The sequence below is a fragment of the Citrus sinensis genome, chromosome 5 (genome assembly GCF_022201045.2).
Source record: "Citrus sinensis cultivar Valencia sweet orange chromosome 5, DVS_A1.0, whole genome shotgun sequence".
In the NCBI taxonomy this organism is placed as follows: domain Eukaryota; kingdom Viridiplantae; phylum Streptophyta; class Magnoliopsida; order Sapindales; family Rutaceae; genus Citrus; species Citrus sinensis.
This window is the reverse complement of record NC_068560.1, coordinates 25654073-25674653: the sequence shown is the minus strand read 5'-3', so window position 1 is coordinate 25674653 and position 20581 is coordinate 25654073. Positions and strand designations below refer to the sequence as shown.

General features: G+C 36.1%; 3 protein-coding genes and 1 non-coding gene across 5 annotated transcripts in view; 3 read left to right on the top strand and 1 right to left on the bottom strand.

Moving 5' to 3' along the window:
* The window catches only part of LOC107176260 (probable disease resistance protein At4g27220), an 82571-nt gene that overhangs the window by 33286 nt on the left and 28704 nt on the right, over positions 1–20581 (top strand). The gene's annotated exons all lie outside the window — the stretch shown is intronic.
* The window catches only part of LOC112496770 (probable disease resistance protein At4g27220), a 64306-nt gene that overhangs the window by 32727 nt on the left and 10998 nt on the right, over positions 1–20581 (top strand). The window lies entirely within an intron of this gene.
* LOC127902915 (small nucleolar RNA Z247) lies at positions 7751–7887 on the bottom strand. Its single transcript, XR_008055552.1, has one exon. It is a non-coding gene; the product is annotated as a small nucleolar RNA Z247 (small nucleolar RNA).
* Positions 11728–14680, top strand: LOC127902804 (uncharacterized). 2 transcript variants are annotated; one of them, XM_052442920.1, is made up of 6 exons: positions 11728–12324; positions 12731–13020; positions 13540–13692; positions 13777–13872; positions 13965–14120; positions 14238–14680. In XM_052442920.1, the coding sequence occupies exons 3-6, from the start codon at positions 13630–13632 to the stop codon at positions 14358–14360; spliced, it is 438 nt and encodes a 145-aa protein (XP_052298880.1). In that variant the 5' UTR covers positions 11728–12324; positions 12731–13020; positions 13540–13629; the 3' UTR covers positions 14361–14680. The 2 variants fall into 2 exon arrangements, with proteins under 2 accessions (XP_052298880.1, XP_052298881.1); XM_052442921.1 differs by lacking the exon at positions 12731–13020.

Below are 20581 nucleotides of genomic sequence, written 5' to 3'. Positions count from 1 at the left end.
TTCAGCAACTACTTCCAAATGATTATTGTTTCGAGGTTTACAAATATGAATTTTTCTTTTTGGCTCAAATTTTACTATTGACTACACCAAAGATTAAAGTTTTTCTTTCACTTCAATCGCTATGCTATGTTTGCCGAGAAATTCTAGAGCACCTCTATTGTAGTACATCTACGTAGTATATGTATGACATATATATATATAGGGTAATTATCAGAAACCTCCCCTGAGGTTTGGCGTATTCTCAGTTTGATAGATTGTATTTGTGTATTCTCAGCCACCTCCCCTAACGTTAGTATACCATTTAGTTGACCATTTGTTACTTGACAAAATGACCAAAATACCCTTGTGTTGAAAAAAAATACTTCGTTCCCACAAATCAAAGAATTGTTGGCCAGTCATATCCGTTTTAGCGCCAAGAGCTGTGATTACATTGTAAATACCAAATAAAACATTGTAACCAAAATACCATCTTGAAATATCCCATCTCACATATTAGAGATATAATAATAAACTTTATCTCACCAACCAAATATTTCAAAATACAATGTCGAGAACATAATTTGAAACCAAACTAAATAATCACCAACCCATTATCAAAATCTTCAGGGAAAGTAACAAGAGCAGTAGGAGCTATGTGCCTTGACTTGGAGAGCCTGTCACTCTCGACGGTAGTTAGAACCTCTTGGCTACAAAATAGAAAGACAAACTGAAATCAAAAGGAGACTATGTTCCTTTATCATTTGACGCTGGACAAATAAAGACATCTGAATGCAGTGAAGTAGAGCTATAGTCAAAGAGAAGAAAATAATTAAAACCACTAAACTCACTGCTCCAGTGTGAGAGAATGCAGCAAATCATGACATTTTTTCAACCAAGACATGTACATATCGTGATAACAAGAAAAAAAACAAAATCAAGTATCCTCAAAATATTAATATTGCGGCACAAGGAATCTCCAACACTTAATTACATCTATAATTTTATAAAAACTAGCATGAATCCAAACAATCAGTGGCAATAGCTTAAACAATTAAAAATTTTCTTACCCATCTTCAATCATTCACAAGGCAGCATAATGTAGCTGAAGCCATCTTCGATCAAAATCAGGTGAACATGCATTTACAACAATCATTAACCTACAACTAACCCAATCAATGGAAAATAATGGAAGCAACAAAGATACTCTAAAAAAATTGTCGAGACCCATTACTCATTTTTACCAAATTGATTAATTCCATCTAATAAAACTGACATGCACAGTAATAAGCATTTTCATACCTCATTTGCGGCTCGAACAAACTGAGGTTGTCTGTGGGTCAACATGGAAACTCACTGGTCGGCATTCTTCCACCTGGTGGTCGTGATTCGGTCGTCCTTGCTATCGGCATCTTCGAGTTAGTGGTCATGGTCTCCCGATCGTGGCACCCTTTTTCTATTAAAGTATAGTAGAGATGAAAGGGGCGTTGTTCTTGGTAGCTCCTGTCTGAACGGAGCAAGAAGATGCCATTTTCCTTTCTCATTTTTTTGTTATAATATTGTCTGTTGGTTAAAAGCATGTTTTTGTTTTTACCCATTGGAATATTAACAAAATTCAAATCAATTTCAGAATCCAATTTGATATTTTTAAGTTTGTTTGAATTTTTTATTATTAACGAGTTCTATTACTATCTTGCCCTCACTCACTAAACTTATACTAAACGGTGTACTAACTTAAGGGGAGGTGGCTGCGAATACGCGAATACAATCTATCAAATTGATAATACGTCAAACCTCAGGGGAGGTTTGTGATAATTACCCTATATATATATATTAAAAAATTTAACATATAATTAATAGTTATATTTAGTTAATGCACACATATAATAAATGTATCATTCAACTTTTGGAAATTGTCATTTGGGTCCTCACGTGTTTGCATCACGTGCACCACTTATTCTGACCAAGTCAGAGTTCAGTTAAAATTCGTTTCTATGGGCGGGTGGTGTGGAGTAGGATCCAATCCGATCCGAACTAATTCGGATCGGATTCGGATTTGCCTTCAAATCCGATTGGATGAAATTTGTGCGATCCGATCGGATTTGGTTTGGATCGGATCGGATCGGATCGGATTCAGATCAATCCGAATCATCCGATCGGATTTGCACTGTAAACTAAAAAAAATTGAAAATTAAAAAAATAAGCTAAATGACTAAATGTTTTTGGATGATAATTTTTATTTTGGTTTATTTTATTGTTGGATGATATAATGATAATATTTATTTTGTGATTTTATGTTGTTTATTTATTTGGAGACTTTGAGTAATGTTTGATTGTTTATTTTGTGTTGTTTGTTTGGAGACTTGGAGTAATGTTTATTTTGTGTTGTTTACTTGGAGACTTAGAGTTGGAGCAAAGTTTATTTTGTGTTATTCATTTGGACTTTGGAGAGTTGGAGCAATGTTTATTTTGTGTTGCTTATTTGGAGGCTTGGACTTGGAGTAATGTTTATGCACCTAGCTTGTAAGAGGATTACTGATTAAATTAAATGGGAGTGTTTGTACAAAATGAATGCATATGAGAATATAAATGGGCGGTTGATTATAGATTATTAGATTTGATTATTTAAATGTTTTCATTTTAATGGATTATATTTTTTTATTTTTGTGAATGGAAACTTTGTATCGGCTTGTTTTCTTGGTATATGTCAATGCCATATTGTCAAGGAAATAATACATTGTCATTTGTCAACTTGTTTTGGTTTTCTTTTTTTTTTATTGGTTAGTAAGTTTTCATTAATTATATATTTCATAATTTTTTTGTGAGAATTGTTAAAAATGTCCAAATCCGATTTCAATCCAAATTAATCCGAATCCAAAATATAATCTGAATCCGAAATATAATCCAAAATCTAAACTCATCCGATCCGATCTGAATCCGAGTAATCCGAAATTTTCATCCGATCTGAATAATTCGGATCAGATTCGGATCGGATTTAAAGTCGGATTGAATTCGGATGAATTTTTTTTTTCAATCCGAATTATCCGAAATCCGATCGGATTCATCCGAATCCGAAATTGCCCACCCCTAGTGTGGAGGGCTAATTCACTTGTGAGTGTGAGTACACGTGGCATTGTCAAATGCTTCCAAGAATAACCTCGGAAGGATCTCTCCGAGCATGACATGTTGGCGTCGTTTTACAACTGGAAGCAGCTACCTGGCGCGTATAGCAGCAGCGATGGCATAGGAGCTGTGCTTGCGTACCACCCGTTTGTTGAAATGCTCACAAGAAATTGACCCACAATAAACCTCTTATAACATTGCTTCAAGTCAAATTTTCTTCAGAGACAACAAATGGGGAATTAACAGGTAGGCATCTCTATGAATGGAGGAATGCTTTACGACAATTAAAAAGGCCTTTTTTGAGAAGCTTCTCTGGGACACAAGCGGTGGCCTATTCAACTGTAGAGTTGAGTTACAATCATTTAGAAGGAGTGAGAAAACAACTTGTTTGGTAACTAAGAAAGTATTGAAAGAAAATGTAATGATTCAAAGAAAATGCTTTTATTCCAATTAATCGAATGCATAGTAAATGTACAGAGTTTCTTTATATACTAATGTATCTATATAGCTGATATTAGCTCAACTAATTCAACCAGCTAATCATGCTTAACAGCTTATTATAACTAACTAAAACTAATATTCACGTGTACAAGAAATGATGTAACCACCAGGTGCTAGCTAGCATGCCAAGTCATCAACTTGTAACCGTGAGCTGCAGCTATTACAATCCTCTGCTTTGCTGACTATCTGGCTCACATGAGCTTCCTTAACATCCCCTCTCAAGCTCAAGGGTTTGTTAACTACATTGAGCTTGGAACGAAAATAGCTAAATTTTGGAAAAGATAAGAGGCTTAGTAAGAACATCTGCCACTTGTTCTTCAGTAGGAATATATCTAACCTCTAACTCTTTGTTCAGAACCTTATCTCTAATGTAATGAACATCCAGCTCTATATGTTTGGTCTTGGAGTGGAATACTGGATTTTTAGCTAGATCACCTGCACTCTAATTGTCACACTAGAGAACAGGAGTTGGAAACTTGATAATTTTTAGCCTAGAAAACAAAGATTGCAGCCATGTAAGTTCAGAACTTGCTGCTGATAAGGCTCGATATTCACTTTCTGTGCTAGACTTGCCACAATAGCTTGCTTTTTCGAAGACTAGGAAATCAGATTATTACCAAGGAAAATGCAGTAAGCTCCAATGGATTTCCTGTCATCAGTATCACATGCCCAATCAGCATCTGAGTATCCTGTCAACCCTTTTGTTTCCAAGGTTCCCTCTTGCTGAATGTAGAGGCCATATGTAATAGTTGCTTGAAGGTATCTTAACACCTTTTTGCAGGCTAACCAATGTTGGAGAGTTGGAGCAATTAGACACTGGCTGAGTTTATGCACTGAGTAAGCAATGTCTGGTCTAGTTAGAACCAAGTATTGAAGCCCTCCAACTAAACTTCTGTAAAGAGTTGGATTTTCAAATTCTGCACCCAATGAGCCTTTAGCTATTCTTTCTAATTTGTAACCAGTGCTGAAAGGAGTTTCAGTTTCTTTACAGTTCTGCATTGAGGTCTTGGTCAACAAATCCTTGATGTATTTAGTTTGGGAGAGGTGCATGCCATGATCTGTGTAGCTGACTTCTATACCAAGGAAATATGATACCAGGCCTAAGTCTTTTAAGGCAAAAGCTTTACTCAGCTTTGTGATGAATGCCTCCAGCAAGACTGAATCTGGACCTGTAACTAATATATCATCTACATAGATCAAGATAAGGATTATACCTTTAGTGTCATGCTTGATAAACAATGAAGTGTCAGCCTTAGAATTTGTGAAATTCCAATATGTAAGACAGCCCTTAAGCTTATCATACCAGGCCCTTGGTGCCTGTTTTAAACCATAAAGAGCTTTGTTTAGCTTACAGATGTATCCTCCCTTTGAAACAAAACCCTCTTGCTGTTGCATGTACACATCTTCAGTAAGATCCCTATTGAGAAATGCATTGTTGATATCTATTTGTCTAACATTCCAGCCTTGCATAACTGCTAAACTCAATATAACTCTGACAGTTGAAGACTTGACTACAGGACTATAAGTTTCTGAATAGTCAACCCCAGCTGTCTGATGGAATCCTTTAGCAACAAGCCGAGCTTTATGCTTAGATACTGAGCCATCTGAATTATACTTTGTTCTGAAAACCCATTTGCAGCCCACCAGTTTATGAGTAAGATCCATTGAAACTAGATTCCAGGTTTTGTTTCTGATAAGTGCATCATATTCCAGTTGCATTGCATCTTTCCATTTAAGATCAGCTAAAGCTTCACCAACATTAGAAGGTTCTAAACTGTTGTGTGCTGTCAGAAATGCCTTAGGTTTGAATATACCAGCTTTAGCTCTGGTAGTCATGGGATGGACAGAGATAGTAGGGTTGGAAAGTGATAAAGATGGTTTGGAAGGTGATGTGTGTAAGGAAGCTTGAAATGGTATAGGAAGTTCTGGAGAATTTTGATGGATGAAAGGTGAAGATATAGTGTTTGAAGTTGCTACTGGAGATGTTGTGGGAATGATATGAGAGGTCATGGTATTAGTGGATGAAATAGGATGAGTAGAAAAGGCAGGTAACAAGATATTGTAATGAGAACTAGAAGTGTTAGAACCAGTATCTGCAGCAATAGCTTCAAAAGGTTTTAGATTGCTATTAGGAACTGAAACATTATAGAATTGTAAAGAATTGTATTCAAAGTCAGGGACCTTAGGTGGCATGGACTTCAAAAAATTAGAATCAGTGGAATATGGAAAAGAAGTTTCATAAAAAAGAACATGGCTGGCTATATATACTTTTCTAGATGGATGTAGACACTTATAACCTTTGTGTAATGGACTGTATCCTAAGAATACACACTTGGATGTATGAAAATGAAACTTGTGATGATTGTAATCTCTTAAGAATGGGAAACAAGCACAACCAAATGTTTTGAGGAAAGAGTAATCAGGTTGCAAATGAAAAAGACATTCATAGGGAGTTTTCATGGAAAGAACAGGAGTTGGTAATCTGTTTATAACATGAGTGGCTGTATGAAAAGAGTCCCACCAGAATTTAATGGGTAATTTAGCTTGTGCAAGCAAAGTTAAACCTAACTCAGTTATGTGTCTATGCTTTCTTTTTACAAGGCCATTTTGATTATGTGTGTAAGGGCATGAATGTCTGAATTGAATGCCTGTCGCATGAAGAAAATGAACAAATGATCTGTATTCACCACCCCAGTCAGACTGAAGGCATTTGATAGGCCTGTTCAATTGTTTTTCTATTTGAGCTTTAAATATTTTGAACACTTGGAAGGTTTCAGCTTTAGTTTTCAAAGGAAAAATCCAGGTGAACCTTGTAAAATCATCCACAAAGCTAGCATAGTATTTGTACCCTTGGATAGAAGGTGTAGGAGCAGGGCCCCATAAATCAGTATGCAGAAGTTCCAAAGGGTTTTTGGTTTTGGTCTCAGTTACTGGAAAATGGAGTTTATGCATTTTTCCCATCTTACAAGCATCACAAGAATCAATTGTTTTACTGCCACTGATATTTTTTAAAAAGGAACAAGAATTGATTACATGACTTAGCACCTTAGTATTAGGGTGACCTAGTCTCTGATGCAAAACCATAGTGTTCAACATACAACTTGGATTTTGAGAACATAAAGCTTCTGTATGCAAACATGAAGTAGTTTTATTCTGGAAATTTGAAATAACAGTAGAAAACATTGAGATAGGCTGAGTTGAAACAGCTGACTCGACATGAGTAAGGAGACTTTGGTTTGACTGAGAAGTAGATGACTTGGTTGAGGGAACACATAGCAATCTATATAAACCTTTTTCAGCTTTGCCCTGCAGTATAACTAAATTCTTCACCTTGTCCTTCACAAAACAAAAATTATCAGTAAACTCAATCACAACATCATTATCTTTGGTCAGTTTGGATATGCTTATTAGGTTTTTGGTTATTTTAGGGACAAGTAGAATATTGTTCAGCTTGAGTTAAAAGTAATTCAGGGCATTGTGCATTCTTAGAATAGTAGAACCTATGTGTGTTATGCTCAAACCAAAGCCATTTCCAACAACAAGTTTAGAATTACCTGAAAAGGGTTCAACAGCATTCACATTATTCATATCATTGGTGAGGTGATGTGTAGCACCACTATCCAAATACCAATTGTTATCAACTGGAGCATCCATGTTAGTTAGATAGGCAGCCTTTGGTCCTCTATTTGGTGGTGGTCTGTAAGCACCTGAAGCCATGAATTCTTCAAGTTTCCAGCAAATGTTTGCAGTGTGTCCAGGCTTGAGACAGATTTGACAAGTAGGTTTTGATGCATTCCACTGTGGCTTAGGATTCATGGATGGTTTACCATTGTTAAAATTATTTGAACCGTTGTTGTTGTTCCAATTGCCTCCTCTTCTCTGATTACCAGACTGATATCCATTGAACTGGTTATTAAAACCAACACCAGCAAACTCAGTACCAAAATTTCCTTTGTAATGACCATTGTTACCAAAACTTGAGTTATGATTATTTCCAGACCCTGAATTGTAACCATAACCACCAAAACCTTTTCTATTGAACATGTTGCCTTTCTTAGGTCCTCTGTTTTGAGCAAAATTAGCTTCAAAGTTATTTTTCATGTCTGTACTAGCTAGCATCTGAGATTGCTACTCAATCCTAGCTTCTTGAGTTAAGAGCATTGCAAAAGCTTCATTCAGATCCATCTTTCCAGTTCCTACTTGACCAGTTATATAGGTAGCTACTGAATTATAATCTGGTCCTAGGCCAGATAATATGTGCAAAATTAAGTCATCATTACTTAAGGCACTGCCTGCTGCAGCCATGTTATCAGATATATTTTTCACTTTAATGAAGTAATCTGTGATTTTCATATCATCCTTTCTAGTTGAATTCAGCATGTACCTCAAATGTAAAAGCCTTGATTTGGATTGAGAACCAAATTGTACCTCAATAGCCTTCCAAACCTCACGTGATGTCTCCAGATTGAAAACCAGACTGATGATTCCTTTACTCATTGAGGAAAGCAACCATCCAAGCAGCACTTGATCCTGAGATCTCCATGAAATGAAATCTGAATTCTCTACAGATCTGATATCATCTCCAACTCTTTGAGCAATATGAGTTGGAGGAGGTGTAACCGAGTCATCAATAAGTTTTTCCAGTCTGTTGCCACAAATTGAAGCCAGTACTTGAGATCGCCATATGAGATAGTTGGCTTGATCAAGCTTTACTGGTGTATTGAAAGTAAACGAAATAGTAGTTGAAGCTGCGGAAGTGTTTTGGATTTGATTTGAGGAAGAAGCTAGATTAATAGATGTCATTATCTCTAGCTCTAATACCAAGTGAGAAAACAGCTTGTTTGGTAACTAAGAAAGTATTGAAAGAAAATGTAATGATTCTGAGAAATTGCTTTTATTCCAATTAATCGAATGCATAGTAAATGTACAGAGTTTCTTTATATACTAATGTATCTATATAGCTGATATTAGCTCAACTAATTCAACCAGCTAATCATGCTTAACAGCTTATTATAACTAACTAAAACTAATATTCACGTGTACAAGAAATGATGTAACCACCAGGTGCTAGCTGGCATGCCAAGTCATCAACTTGTAACCATGAGCTGCAGCTGTTACAATCCTATGCTTTGTTGACTATCTGGCTCACATGAGCTTCCTTAACAGAAGGTAGGGAACTTAAAGAAACATTTTTGCTAATAGGGTACTCATTCATCTGTTGTGTTGAAGACTTGCTCTGTTATGGCATGGGTTTGGCTCTGTTTCAAAACATCTACACGTTGGAAGAAGCACGAGATAGAGCGCTTACATTGGTTGATAAGCTCAAAAACTCTTGCTTGTTGCTTGATGGTGTTACAAGTGAATGGTTTGCTATGCATGATGTTGTTCGTGATGTAGCCATATCAATTGCATCAAGAGACCAACATGGATTCGTAGTGGATAATGATGTTGTCCCACAGATCAAATGGCTAGATAAGGATAAACTAAAGGTTTGCACTGCAATCTCCTTAAATAATAGTAATATTAGTGAGCTTCCTCAAGAGTTGGAATGTCCACACCTTGAATACTTTTCTATTGGCAGTGATCCTTCGTTGAGAATCCCAAATAACATTTTTACTGAGATGACAGAGCTTAGAGTTTTAAATTTCACTACGATGCATTTGAAGCCATTGCCTTCTTCACTTGGTCTCTTACACAACCTTCAAACACTGTCTCTAGATGATTGCAAACTAGGTGACATAGCTATTATCGGAGACCTGAAGAAATTAGAAATCCTTACGCTTCGAGGTTCTCATATGGAGACTCTGGTTGAAGAAATAGGCCAGCTGACCCAGTTGAAGGGTTGGACCTGAGCTATTGTTTCAAACTAGAATTTATTCCACCAAATGTCATATCAAGCTTACCCCGCTTAGAAGAACTGTGTATTGGTGAGAGTCCCATTCAGTGGGAGGTTGAGGGAGTGAACACTGTTTTGGAAGAGATAATAGTCGTGGATGACCAAGAAGAAAGCAAGATTAATATTATTGTAATGTTCCCTCAGCTGCTATATCTAAAGATAATAGATCTTGGAAATCTCACAAGCTTCTGCTGTACAGGAGATCTGCACTTTGAATTTTCATTTTTAAAAGAATTACAAATAGTGAGATGTCCTAAATTGGCGTTGAACTATAAAAGTACGGCCAATGACTTGACAGATAAGGTACGTACAAGACTTTTATAATTAATTATTCAGTTGTTACGTAACTGATAATTTTTTTGTGGTATTAGAATTTTCTTGTCATTGCCAGTTTGCCACCAATATCACTTGTTTTCTTAATTACAATTACAGTTACAGTTACACACACACAAACGGTTAGAAGGGATTAGATGTTGGTTATATTGTACCTTAAATGCCAGAGCAGGATCAACGAAGAACAAAGAAGCAGAAACAAGAGCTAGAAAGCTGGTTTTAGTCACCGACTCACATACAGAAAAGAGAAAATTCTCCTGAGACTTTATCTGACTCTTCATCAACTGCAGTCGAAACATAAGACCAAAAGTAAGAGCACTGCATTGGCTAAGCTAACAAGTGAGAATTAACAATGTGATCGTATCTGCGTATGCAACTAAAGATTACAATGAGTGGAAACCTGAGGCGAAGAGTGGCCTGGGAAGGAGACAAGTGGGTTTGTCAATGTGAAGAGGGGTTTGGTGGAAGAAATTGGAGGTATTTGCGTGAATTTGGAAGACATGGAGACGTTCAGAAGCGCCATTATTTTCGTGTAATGTGAATGGATAATGAAAGTGCGTAACGCGTAATCTGATTGTCGGAGCAACCAGCAAGCTGGGGTAGCGTTTGTGAGTTGTTCCTTACATTTGATATTGTGTGCTTTAGGAGTAGGGTTATGACACGTGGACGGTAATGATTTTATGGGCTGTTTTTGGGTTTTATGTTGGGTCGGGCATGAATGTATTGGGCTAGTTTGGGCTATCTAAAGAACCATAAACTTGAGACTAAAAATTGATCTCATAAGCTCTTGAAATATATATATTTTTAGTTGATGTGTCGTAAAATATAAAAATCAGCTCTAATTGTATGTGTAAGACAAGTTAATTCGAGGATCTGATTAAGTTATATCAGCTCTACAATAGACCACTGATTATGACCGTGTGATTATATAAATATATATTAAATCTATATTTATTACTGATAACGACCACATAATTATATCGATAAATATTAAATTTAAATTGTTATAAATCTACTGTTCTCCATCATAATAAAACATATAACTGATCCAACTTATCCAACTTAGCAATTGCCTTAATTCGAAATTTAAAATCCCAATTGGTTATCGCGTTTTGTCCAAGTCTTCTTGGAAGTCTTTGGATGGACTTGTAAATTGGAAGTCTAGCCAAAACGGGACGTCGTTTTGAGGGCTTCTATCCGTCGATCTATCTATCCATCTGTTCCTTTAAATCCATTCAATTTTAAAATCAAAACCACTCCGGAGCTTAATCGATCGACTAATCCCGGATCCTGTAACGATGGCGACATCGAACGATAAATTGCAGAAGATGGAGCTCCGTCAAAATTACCAGAATCTCTGGCACACCGATCTCATGCATACCGTGACTCAAGATCCTCCCTGTATGTAAAGGCGGTCGCATTTATTATGTTTGTATTTTGTTATTTCTGTTACAGCTCCTTTTGTCTTTTTTGAATTCTTACTGTCAAATATTGTTCAGCCCCTTTTACTTTATAGTATTTACAATTTATCAACAAGTATATGAACGTTTATGTATTGTAACATTTCGTTCAGCCCCTTACACTCTATTTTATTTCATTAAAACCCTTAGCGTATCAAATTCATCCCCTATATTTTTTAAATTCCCAAACTACCCTCCATTTAAATAAAATATAATTATTATTAAATGAATTATAATTATAATTATAATTACTAGTTTATTGTAATTACTATTAATAAGAATAATAAAAAGTATTGTAATTAATTAATCTGTTAACAATAATTAATAATAATTTTTTAGTTAAATTGTTAATAATAACAATTGTTATTTAAACATTTTTGAATTTTTTAGTTAAATAATTTATAGAACTAAACACAAATTTAATCAAATCATTAAACATGTACGTGATTGCCACTGGTATTAAAATCAAAACATTCATGCAATGATTAGTGGTCTTAAATTTAAGGTTAAAAATGACCTAATTAATTTTAGCAACTACTTCCAAATGATTTTGGTTTTGATGTTTACAAATATGAATTTTTCCACGACAGAGCTGATTAAGTAGGTTATGTGATCTTTCATTGTCATCACCTAGTCTCCAATTGTTTGCATTATTTTCTTTTTGAAAATGCATCACGAAATCAAATTACGAATAGAGGTCATAAATGTCCTGCTCCTGCATTTTCTTAATCATCCCACTTCTCTCAAATTCTCTGGAATCCCTTATACGTCTTGGGAAATTTACACCAATAACCATAAAAGTTTTGGTTTTTTCCATCTTAATCCCCCAAACAAATTTCTATCAACATTAGCCATAAAACAACCTTTGAGACCAAAATACCCCTCTCTCTCATCTCTCCCCCAACACTCCCTTTCACTCATCTCTCCCAAACCGAACCAACTCCCATCATCGGTGGCAACATCAGCCCTCGTCGGCGGCGGCTCCATCCCTCATCGGCGTCCGATCTACGATCTACAGCCTTCAACAAAACCTAGGTTAGCCATTTTACTTATTTTCATTAATTTAAAATGAAATTTTAGAATAATAATGGTTGTAGTTTGAGAATAATGGTGGTGGTGTTTGTGGTGGTTGTTGTTGTTATGGGAGTATTGTTTTTGGTTGGGGATTAATTTTGGGGGGGGGGGGGGGCAGCGCGCGCGCCCGTCACTGGGCAGCAGCGCGCGCGCCCGTCACTGGGCAGCAGCGCGCGCGCATGCACGCCCCGCTGTCGCACCAAATCGGTGCGACAGCACTGCTACTGTCGCACCAATTTTGGGTGCGACATGCATTTTTGGTGCAACAAGCAGTCTTGTTGTACCAAAAATTACAGTGTTTTTTTTTATCAAGTCAAAAAAATTTTTTTTCTGTAAATGCAATGTTATAATTTTATAAATATTACAGATACATGACGAAATCAGAATCACTGGATATCGAAGTAGGCAAGATGTATTTTCGTTATGCCGATCACTTTCCTGGTCGAATTTCGAGCATGTGTAAGTTATCTTCGGTTGTAAAAGTCATTGAGGAAAAATTAACAAAGCGGCAGTTGAATATGTTCAAAAAGGATATATTTGGGCATTTCTTGGAGTGTCGAAGTTTTCCATTTAGTGGGGTAATTTTGCACAATTTTTTACTGAGGCAAGTGGCCCATGAAGAAGATAGCTGTGAGGATCAGTTATGGTTTCAAATTGGTAAGCATTTGATTCGCTTGTCAATTGTCGAATGGTGCTTGGTTACTGGACTTTCATATAGTGTTGATACTAAACTAAAAAATAATGAAATGGAGCATAGGCTACGAAATACGTATTTTGGTGGTGTGCATTGTAAGATCAATGTTAACGAATTCGATGCATTATTTAAGAAGTTGAAATTCGAGGAAATGGATGATATGGGCGCATTAAAGATTGCGCTCTTTTATTTTGTGGACAGAGTACTAAATGCAAGAAAAAATCACTGCCAAATCAATTTCGATTGGCTTAACCAAGTTGATGATATAGAGTACTTCCGAAAGCGTCCATGGGGTCTATTGTCGTGGGAAATGATTTACGAGAGTCTTGACAATGTACTGTTTGAGAAAGACGAGAAATTTAAGAGGACTCGGTTGAAAAATCTAGATCATAACATTGAAAAATACAATTTTTATTAATAAGTTTTATAGTATTAAATATTTGATAGTTGTTTTAATAGATTTTTCACTTTGGTTGTTGTAGGCTTGGATTTACGAAGCGATCGGAGGTTTGCCATCAACATAATTCGTGAAAACGAAGAAGAATATTCCCCGCATCGTGCAATGGAAGCCCATGGCGTCTTCGAGAATCAACTTTGCCGAGATTTATTCGTTCTTCAATGACGAATCTCGTCTTGTAAGTAATATGTATTAGTTATTTTTTTAACTTTACTAAATTTAAGTTATGTATACTTAAAATTTTCAATTAAATTTATGGCAGGGGGACGTTTTACAAACCTTTGAGCCAAATTCAAATGAGAGTAGCAGAAAATATTGGCTCACTGTGAAGGATTACATGCCAACCATTCCAGACTGGGTTTATAAGATCGATATACTCTAAGTACTATCAATTTTTTAATCAAAATTTTTGACTTTTCATTTACTAATTTTAAATGATACTTTATACAGCACCAACCCTCAATCAACGCGATGTCGTCGGTTACAAGGCAATCAGACGAGCATGACGACATACCAAACCCAACACCAGAGCAACGTCATGACACTTCTGAGGATGAGGTGGCTGTTGATGATCACCAGAAGCAATCAATGACGGATGTCGATATGGTATGTATTTTATTGCATTTCACATACTCCATAACGAAAATGTCCAAGTTGTCCATTTTTCTTGGTTGTATTTCAATTTCATATATAACGAACATGTTTTTCAATTTTTATATACAGTTACTCATCCCTGTTAACTTGGACGGTGCGCATTGGGTACTGGCACGAGTTGACTTTCTGAAAAACAAAGTATGGATTTATGACTCATTACTCACATTTCGCGACGACAAAGGTGCAAGTTGAAATTCGAGCCACTTGAAGTTATCTTCCCTCGATGGTTGGAATATGTTGGCTTGTACAACATCTGACCTGAGTTGCGGAGTGCCGACCCCTGGAAAGTTATCGCAGTTAAGAGCGCGCCACAACAAGAGCTCGGAACTGGCGATTGCGGTGTTTTTGTATTGATGGTTACGATGTATTTAATGTTCAGACTTAGATTAGAGTTTAACGTTAGTCATGTCGAGTACTTTAGAAAGAAGATTGCGGTTGACATATTTAATGAGGATATTGTATTGTAAACCGTTGTAGTAATTTGAATGTTGAAACTTGAATTTTTATTTTAATTTGCGCACTTAAGTTTATAACATTTTAATGCTCACATTTTAATATTTAAAATAAAATAAAATTTAATGACATATAAGTGTACAATACACAAAAAACAATAACATTTTTAACCAACGAATCATTGAAACAATACAACTAACTTTGAGTCGACGCAATGAGATTCTTACATCGCTTACTATTATGGCCCAGTTCATGATACCGCCCGCATCTTACAGTCCGCCAGTTAACATCCTCGTCAGCCGAGGGTATTCTGAGCTCTTTACAACGGCCAGGTGGTGGTGCCTCAACTGGTGGGTATACTTGCATCTCCTGAATTTCATCTGGAACTTCTCAATCAGCCACATCGCCAACTGTCCACTGGTTGTGCATAAGCCATCGCCAATGATTCTGTAGTGTAAAAGTGCGAGCAAAGGTTAATAAAATCCACCCGGTGTGTTAGACACGCCGCAATTGCATGAGTACATACAAGCTGATCAAGCTGAAACACTCTGCAGGAGCAAGTTTTCTTTTGCAAGTCAACCAAACCTTCCTTAAGCCCACCACCTATAACTTGAAATCGATGCGGAGACACCGGCCGAACTATCATTCTTTCAGCTATAGTTCTCCTCTCAGTGACTATTTCATCCGCCCATGTTGTTAGCCGAGTACTCATTGATTCAGCCACAATTTTTCTATCATAAAACCATTGCTGCAATGTTTTCCTAAAGTGATCAACAAGATGAGTAACAGGAAATTTTCGAGGTTCCCTCATGAAAAAATTAACACTCTCCGCAATGTTGGTGGTAAGTATGTTGTACCTCCTACCTTCAAACTGAGTCCTTACCTAATTACACGTACCAACATTATTTTCTAGGTAATCAGCCGCACCCGAGTGGATCATCCACAACCCTTTAAGTTGTCTCTTAAATTCCTCGCGGCCATATGCTTTTGCTGCATTAATAAAGGCAGGCTCAAATTCATCCCAAAGAGCTTTGGACATTCTAAACCGTGACTTAATGTTACCTTTGACGTGGTAAAAACAAACGCCATGAGTTGCATTGTGAAATACTTTAAGAACGGCTCTCCTTATGGCAGTGCATCAATCAGAGATAATTACCAACTCAGGTCTATCGCCAATCACTCCGTGTAACTTCATCATAAACCATTCCCAAGCATCATTGTTTTCTGAATCCATGATCCCAATGGCTAACGGATACAATTGATTGTTACCATCAAGACATGTTGCCACGAACATACTTCCACGATATAGCCTCTTCAGATGAGTACCATCTACAACAATGACAGACCGAATGTACTGCATAAAACCCTTGATGGAAGATCTGAGTGGTACAAAATAGTATAAGAAATTACCATCTCCATCCTGCTCGAGGTGAGTGACTGTACTCTCATTCGCTGTAGTTAGTATGTGAGAGTATTTAGGGAGCAAGTTGTATGACTCTGCAGGGTTGCCTCGAACTATTTCAAGACCAACTTCTCTCGCCCGATATGCCTGCTTGTATGTTAACTGAACATCGTATTCCTGTTACATATTTGCTCTTATGTCATTCGGAGTATAAATCATCTTATCTTGAATATATTTTTCTGCGATAATATGACCGACAACCCGACTCCTTACTTGATGACGTCCATCAACCAATACCTCATTATGACAAGTGTGTACATTGTCAATTCTCCGCACCACCCAAGGAATATTTTGCTCGTTCGAACATCTAGTTGTTCGAATACGCCATTTACATGATTCAGAACAACAGTGAGCCTCGAAACGTGTCGTAGTAGACCGTGCAATCTTGAAATCAAACTTATCCCTAAAGGCAACTTTGCATAGTTGTAATATAAACTCATTCTTCTCAGCAAATAGCATACCTACACTGATATCATCTGAGTCACAACTGCTAACAAAGTTTGGAGCAACCATGTTCGAAGGCAAAGTTGGAGCAAGACTTGTGAGGGAGTCAATTCTCCTTCTCGATCGAACCATAGAAGAAATAGGTCTAGTGCCTCTGTTATTCACAAGAGTATTGTCTTTACACTCATCCTCATGCTGAAATGACGGAACATTCGAATGACCGGCTCCTCCATCATCACCATTATTATTGAAATGAGTGCCTCTCATATTATTAGAAGGTTCTGCACAAACATTATCCCCCTCTGTCTCATCATGAAAATCATCATTGTCCCGAAAATTATTGTTGTGATACGGAGAATACCGTTGCTCCAACGACGTCGTTATTGAAAATATCGTTGCTCCAACATCCTGTAACGTAACGCCGTTATCATCAATGTTGTCATAATTGTCGTGGATTGGAGAGTAATATTGCTGCAGCGATATTGTCCTTGGCAACACCTCTTCTTCATTATCGGGGCCAGACATATTTGCTCTAAACGAAGTTTCTGTATCGACATGTGGCTCAATACCTTCGCTCGAAACTCGAGGTGATGTTATCACGAATATAGGAATGCATCCAAAATTGGCTACGTCGGATGCCATATGTAACACAACCCTCACCATTTCATCATCAAATATATCCATGGGCAGTGCACATCCACGATATAATGTGTTACTAGACCTCAAAGTTGTCTTCATTGTGATACTATATTCATTAGGGTTAATTTGTAACACATCGTATACTCTTGCCAATAACTTATCAAAAAGCTAATTTTTTTCCAACCAAAAAAGCTCTATTTTTACCATTGACATACTCCATACGCCCATCCTCTAATGTCTCCCACCAACCATCGTAACACAATTCAAGTACAACTGAATCCATTAAGCCTGAAATTATAAAAAAAATAAATTATTTGAGCCCTATCAAATTAATAGTTAATTACAATGAATCTGGCTTTTCGTGCGACAGGCTGACTGTCGTGCGAAACTTAGTGCGACAGGCTGACTGTCGTGCGAAACTTAGTGCGACAGGCTGACTGTCGTGCGAAACTTAGTGCGACAGGCTGCCTGTCGCTCCAAGTTTTGGTGCGACAGGCAACCTGTCGCTAGATTCGCCCACGAAACCACAATTCGCAGTTCACTCAAACTCTCGAGCAAGTTCAGAAAATAACTCATACCACTATGTGATGCCGATTAGTGTTGGATCCAGATAAATTATGATCGGATTTCACTTTTTATTGTTGTCTTTTGCCGTTGCCGTTGGTTGATGATTCAAGAGTGGGAAGCTGCGTTTAGTTTGACGAAAGGGAGAAAGAAAGTTGCTTTTGGTTTGTAAAGAAGGGTAATTTGGGGAGAAAAACGTGTGTTTGGCTAATGTTGATAGAAAAAAATTGAGAAAATTAATTGTGAAAATAAAAAAAATTTTATAGTTATTTTTGTAAATTTTCCATACGTGTCTTCTGGTCCCGTTTTCATAATAATCGTTGTCCTAAACCTTCTTTGCAGATCTTTCACTGTGCTCCCTTTTTCTTATTTTTAGCTTTTTGCTTTTCTTTTTCACATGGTCTTTGTTTATATTTAATGTCCCAAATATACACGTTAACGCAACCATTTGTGACAACGAATATTTTTACCTAGTTGTTGGATTGTCGCTTTCTGTGTTTTGTCTTTTTGGTCGACTTCAACATGATTTAGAGCTTTTGAACGCGTCTTCCAAGTGCAGATGCCGAGTATATCCACTGTTCGATGAAATGCCCATATGAATAATTTGAGGACCCAGGGGGCCACGCCACTGGTACTATAAGTCTCATCTTTTGTCTTTTTATTTGTATATCTATTTGTTTTTTTAAAAAATGATAATAAAGTCCGCAAACTTCGGCTTTATAGTTTGTAGCAGGGTAATTAGAAAAGCACATGGGTCACTTCACTTTGGGTCTCTTGGCCTTCATCAGTTCATTGTAATTATCAACAGTGAAAGAACAAGACAACTGTGATGCATTTTCACAAAAAGTTTGCAAAGTCTTCAGATTTTTTTATCCTACCACCAACACACTCATTGCTAATAGAAAATTTTTAAGTAATATTGTTGTTATTGAATGTAACTGCCATGTAATTAAGATACGCCCTCCGTAATTACACGATTGTTATTTAAATAGAGGGTTTTTCCCGTACTGTTCTTTACAAAGCGCTTGTGTTTATTGGCTAACAGGATTAGCATTTTGATTGTTCGTAAAGCACTCGAAAACTCGCCCTGAATCAAAAATCATTCTCAATCTATTTAATTCTCTCTCTCTGCTATTATTGCTTATCAACTGTAATTTTTAAATTACAGTAGTAAAATATTTGATTAACACTTAAAATTAATGAAAGCTACCATAAAAATTGCTTAAGAAGTCTTACTACTATAAGTTGAAAAATGTTGGAAACACAGCAGGTAACAAGAAAATTCAATGAAATGCCAAAATGCCACCGAGCGCTACCCAATTAACCTATAGCTTTAACACCATTTACATGTAATTGTAACTAGGTTATTATCGTTTGACCGCATTATAAATTATGAAATATTAAATGGCTACAAAAAAAAATGACTACTAAAAAAAATTAGTGTTCACCACTTTATTATTATATCTTTATAAAATCTTTTATTTTATCATATTTCCGTTTATCACTATTAGTTAACCGTTAGTTAACTAGTAAAATACTAATATAATCTTACTTTAAAAAACAATTAAATTTTTAATTAAAAAAGAAAACAAAATAAAAAAATTAAACCCAGTTGAAGAATACCTCTCTTCGCTGTCGATACTTCTTATACACGCGATTAAATATCTTCCTTTAGTGCTAAATTGCTAATTTTGCTCTCATCAAAGTATCAAATTGAAACTACCGTTAAACCTTGAAGATAGCAAATTGAAACTGCCATTAAAGCTTGGAGATCAATATGCTTTCTGTCAATGTTAATCTCTATTTCATGAATCCTTCAAACTCATAATAACAAAACCATTATTCCATTACCAAATCAAACTGATCAATTGAAAGGCAATCTCAAAGAAATTTTATGTGAAATCCACTTTCAAATTGATCACGTATTCCTAGAGATAAATCATTTAAAAAAAAAATTACACACCACTGCTGCCATCAAAATTCCTCTAATTCCTCTTTAAGATGGGACCATCAATGCCAATGCATGGCTTAGTACCCATTCGAAAGATGGTGGACCACTGTCTGAAAAAAGAAAAAAATGAAGAAGAGAAAGATAATGATGACGCTAGATATTTGAGATTTACAATTTTTTTCCTCTTTCTTAATCAATAATAACTCTACCGCCCCTGTAATGTTAAATTGCATATAATTTTATCATAGTTTTGAATCTAAAGACACTTTTAGCGCTTTAATATTAGGGATGGCAAAAATTTCCACGGGGACAGGTACCTTCGGGGATTTTTTCCATTCGGGGAGGGTATGGGGATAATTTTATACCCAATTTCTTATTCGGGGAAGGGACGGGGAAATTGTTTTACTCAATTTCTTATTCGGGGACGGGACGGTGATGAGGTGGAATCCCCATCCCCTACCCATTTCCCCATTTTAATTTTTAATTTTATTTTAATTTTTTAAAATTACTAGTAAATAAATTATAAAATTTAAATTATAAATTATAAATATTGGTAAAAATAAAAAATATCAAAATATTTATATTATTAAACTTTTGGGCCTAATTAACTAATTAAAGTCCTAAATTTTTATTTAGGACATTAAAAAGACTGAGTAGATTCTATTAGCCAAAAAAAAATTTAATTTTAATATTCTTTAAATATTTTAAACTTAAATTTATTTTTTATTTATTTTTAGATGTTATAATTGCCCACAGCGAATCACAAATTTAATATCTAATCTAATCTAATATAATATTTGCTCTTGATTTGCTCTGATTTAACTTTTGTGTTGTAAAGGAAATAGTCCACATTTATAAAGTGCCCATGCTACCATTGAAAAAATTAATTTTGAATCTAAA